This window comes from Sinocyclocheilus anshuiensis, unplaced genomic scaffold, assembly GCF_001515605.1.
Source record: "Sinocyclocheilus anshuiensis isolate Anshui unplaced genomic scaffold, SAMN03320099.WGS_v1.1 scaffold1449, whole genome shotgun sequence".
NCBI lineage: Eukaryota > Metazoa > Chordata > Actinopteri > Cypriniformes > Cyprinidae > Sinocyclocheilus > Sinocyclocheilus anshuiensis.
The window spans coordinates 402,199-406,859 of NW_015549696.1; the positions used below are offsets into that span (position 1 = coordinate 402,199).

The 4,661-nt window shown below is 35.6% G+C and overlaps 1 protein-coding gene across 3 annotated transcripts in view; it reads right to left on the reverse strand.

Moving 5' to 3' along the window:
- Nucleotides 1-4,661, reverse strand: part of LOC107660479 (Golgi to ER traffic protein 4 homolog) — an 18,404-nt gene that overhangs the window by 12,164 nt on the left and 1,579 nt on the right. For all 3 annotated transcript variants that reach the window (XM_016449788.1, XM_016449787.1, XM_016449789.1), the window contains 4 exons: nucleotides 3,479-3,557; nucleotides 3,247-3,328; nucleotides 1,384-1,533; nucleotides 1,147-1,285 (listed from right to left, as the gene is read on the reverse strand). In XM_016449788.1, the coding sequence (XP_016305274.1) occupies nucleotides 1,147-1,285; nucleotides 1,384-1,533; nucleotides 3,247-3,328; nucleotides 3,479-3,557 (450 nt within the window). The remainder of the gene's footprint in view (nucleotides 1-1,146; nucleotides 1,286-1,383; nucleotides 1,534-3,246; nucleotides 3,329-3,478; nucleotides 3,558-4,661) is intronic.

A 4,661-nucleotide genomic window follows, 5' to 3' on the forward strand; every position in this document is an offset into this window, starting at 1 on the left:
GTATCGGTATCGATATCGAACATTTTTGAACGATACCCAGCCCTAGCCACATGTAATCGCTCAATCAGTGTTTCGACTGCAGAAAGACATAAAAAAACAGCTTGTAAACAAAATGTCATGCAGCATTTAATTTACCTCAGGCAAGTCATCAGTGTCCACAGCTCGTTAGTTCGCTACAGAAATTAAGTCTAGAGAAGAGCATTTCACGAAATATTAGACTACTCATCATATTTTACTATGACAGCCACTGTGTACATGAATATATTTCAACAACAAATACAAACTGAATCATTTAGAAGTTAATTTAAAAACTGCATTGTGTGCAATTTACATGTTTGCATACAATTTTTTAAGTCAAGTGTTGATTATTATATTTAAAAATAAATAGTAATTAAATTTAAGTTTGGGCTCTGTTAATTGTAACCATATAGTAATGCAAAAGGGATCTAAAAGGGCTAGTTTAGAGCATAAGCTGAGGTAGATTTTTATGCCTAGGAAATGTTTTATTATAATTGAATTTATTTAAAGAAAGAGCAGTTTGTTCAGTAAACCACTGTTTAATAAATAAAAAAAGAAACTATTTTGTGTTTAGTTTCCCCACTGCTGGAAACTTCTAAACTATACCAAACCGAACCGTGACATCAAAATCAAGGTACGTACCGAACCGTCATGTTTGTGTACCATTACACCCCTAGCCATGCAGAGACATAATTTCCCAGCTGTAGCTCTCAAGCATGATGGCGTTCGGCAGGTCACATTAGGTTTGACCTTAATATCGACTAGCTATATGTGTAATGTCACAACATCAAACCTGAAACATCAGATGTCACATTTGAACATAACTGAACAACAGAAAGCAAGATTTTCTGTGAACTTAAAATTGGGTCTGTTCCTCACACAAAGCTATCATATAGATTTGGAAGACATGAAATACAATGCATAAGAGTTTTTTTTCCCTAATTTAAGTCAATTTGGAGCTAGACAGCCCCAGTCCCGATTCACTTCTGTACACTGTATAGCAGAGTGGCCTACACATTCTTTTCTTATATTTCTGCTTTTGTATTTTGCAATAGAAATAGTCAAACCGGTCTGAAACTGCATTGTGGTGTAAAAATAATAACAGAATTGTCAAACTCCAGAACTCACTGTAAGACGGCCTGTGCTACAAACATGTCCACCTCTCCATGAAATCCTCGCGCAGATGAATACTCCACCAACATCTGTGCACAGCCTTCTCCATCAGATGAGTGTAGAAAATGATAGCGTGATTCACTGTAGTTTTGCTCTAAATGCAAACAAACAAATGATGTGGGTTACCCATTCTCGAAACAGCAGATTGTTCCTTTAGAATTTATTGAATGATTATTGTCATGTCTGTTTTACCTTTCCACAATGTGAGCGCCAGCAGCTGGTGTAGTTTGGGGTGGCCCAACTTCCCCGAGCCTCCTGATGACCACTTGATCGCTCTGGAGACAAACGCCACTCGCTCTGGTGAATTTGGGTCCATCAGGCTGAAGAGTTTAGCCAAATGCTCTAGAACAAACACCAAGAATGTAATTACACAATTAAAAGGCTATCATCTAATTGCTGCAGATTGTAGGTATTGTAGATTGTGTAGGGTTGGGAAATGTTGAATATTTATTATACTCTGTATTATTTTATTGAAGTTATGAAGTTAACCAATATTGTCAATATTATGCAGATTTTAATGTGCTTCTCATTTTGCCATTAAAATTTCCCATAGACTTTCATTAACTCAGTTTTGCAACTATTCCTTGTTTCATGATGTGACTAAACGAGTGTTAAGACAGAATTGAACTTCAGTAGCAAAATTTCTGTTAAGTTTTGACGTATATGATTATGCCTTGATTATTTTAAACCACTATTACATTAAACATTTTTTAGCTAACTGGCGGTTAGTTGAAATGATGGTTCCACTGACTGACCAAAAAAAAAAAAAAAACACACCAACCCACACACACAACGCTCACACACACACACACACACACACACACACACACACACAAAAACAGCTTTTCAACTACTTTGAAGGAGCTAGTGGAAAAACATTAAAATAAATATAAAATAATAATAATAATAATAATCAGGGCTCGAAATTAACTTTTTTACTTGGTAGCACTGGTGCTCCCAACTTCAAAAAGTTAGGAGGTCACTGTTAATAAGTGAGTCATAGTGACTGAACCGAATCATTTAACGAACAATTCATTCAGGAACGAAACGCCCTTATGTTGCTCAGAGACGCAAAACAGAGCTGTAAATGTGCTTGGAATTATTTTTGTTGGCGAAATAGAGCAAAAACAGGCAATATAGTGTCTTCTCTGTAGGTGTGTTTTGTTTGGATTTTGCAATACACTCGATAATGTCAAACCACATGTCGGAAAACAACAATTACGAAATGTTACCTGCAAACTCCGTCCCACAGGCTTTACAGTGAACGCAGTGCATAGAACCATTTTCATAGCGGAGCCACTAGAAGTCTTTCAACCACTCTCTCCGAAAACTGTACGCCTTCTATTCGGCTGGTGGATCAACATTCACCACATGATCGCTATCACCAGCACCATTATTTGTAACTTTAGGTGGTTTACAAAAGAAATCTGTCAGTGTTCTTTTCATTTTCTCTCTTCTTCAGCCCTTTACATTCCCAGCGGTAGTTAGCTCCCTGTCACCTGACAGTGGAAAGCAGTGACTGAGTGATTGACAGCTAATATTAACCAATCTAAAATCTGCATTAAAGTTAAAAATGTAAAGATGAAGTTTAATTTTGTTATGTAGCCTAACGTTTCATAGAACGGCAGACAGGTCACCGTATCAACACTCAGAAGGCACATACTCTGAACGTTTTTAGAGAAATTAAAACAGGTCGCACGACAACAATTATATGCACTCGCACAAATGCTCCCAAATATATTTTGAGGTCGCACAGATTAAATTTCGGGAGCATATGCGACCAAAATGGTCGCAATTTCGAGCCTTGATAATAATGTCTTAATTAGTTATATTGCAACGCTATTGCATTTAACAGCTTGGTGCTGCAGTACATTTGAACTCAATATTGGCTACCAATATTCACACACTTGCTTTAGCTTAAAAATAAATAAACCTTCAGAATATTCAGTTCTAACTACAGATAAAGCTAAATATAACCACACCTCTAATTGTTTGCCAAATTAATAACAATCACCAGCACAACAGCCTTGATAATGTAATGTTCAATAAACTCACCTAGTGTCTCATCATCTACTTTGGCCCCAGATTTCTCCAGGGACTCTAGTTCCAGCATGGACAGATCTGCAGCACTGTTTTGCTGTTTAGAAAACAAACATTAGTGCAGAGATCTTACAGAGGAAAAAAAGTGAACTAATTGTGAACCAGTAACAACTGACCTGTTCAGAGATTGCATGACATGATAAATGAAGTCTCTGACTGACCTAAAATTGATAAGAGGAACACATACCTGATTATAACTAAAGAAGAGCAATGCTCCATTGTACATCAACTCTCTGGCCTCTGCATGCTTCGCTTGTGACATGTACCTGCACCCAAAGCAACATGGTATTAACACAGTGTTTCTGTGACTGAGATAGCGATCATACAGTCCTCATGGGACACAGCAAAAAAATATGTCTATGATGATTAAAAAAAATATATATACTTTTAAAAACAAAATCAAGTTTAATATATCATATATATTATATAATTATATGTATAATATATGTATCAAGTTCTTCAAAATATATTAATTGTATTCATGTTGGCTTTGACACTTATTAGGCCTACATTTTTTATTTATATTTGGCCCTATAAATACTGTGCTGTAACTATCCGGTAAAATGCAAAAACATTTTCTTTGAAAAACATGAAAACATGTGACTGTGCACATTGAAACTTTTCATATATTTAAAATGTGTATTTTTTCAATTTAAAAATTATTTTTATAACAAATACCATGAATTTTCAGAGAGTTCTATCCCACAAAATTTTACAACCTGAACAAACCTTGCCATTAAAGGCCACATTATTTGAATTTTTTTTTTTTTTTGGAGACTTCTTGAGTTTGACACAGTCATGAGGCTCCTTTTTTTCCTGCATGTTCCTTCATGTAGATTGCACATTGTGACTTACCAAATATCAATAAGCAGTTGAGTCTGTTAAGCCTATTTTTTCCCCTATGAAAAAAGGCAATAAAACATATTTGACTACTAAAAATTGTATTTTCTTTTAATGAGGCTTTTTCTTTTTCCATTATGTTGTTAGTACATGTAGAGTCCATCACCCTGATATTTACTTGCAATCTGATTTGTGCAATATTTGATAACTGGTGATGTTGCTCCTCTCAGCATAACAAGTAAAAGACGTTTGGCCATCAAATACAAACGCTGCCTAGGTTGAACTCATGATGGCCCATTAGAAAGCCTATGAGACTATGATGCTCAAAATGCTGCCTAGGTAGGCAGCTCACTAGACAGCAGGTCAACAAAAGGAAGAATGAATTGCAGGTGTGGTTTTAAGAAATAATTTTTGTTGTCTTTATCACATTTGCCTGAATTCATCGGAAGATTTTAGAGACTTTAAACTTAAAAGGTGAAATTTCACAATTCTCCCACTGTCGTATTATATACTATTGTTTGTTTGTTTTT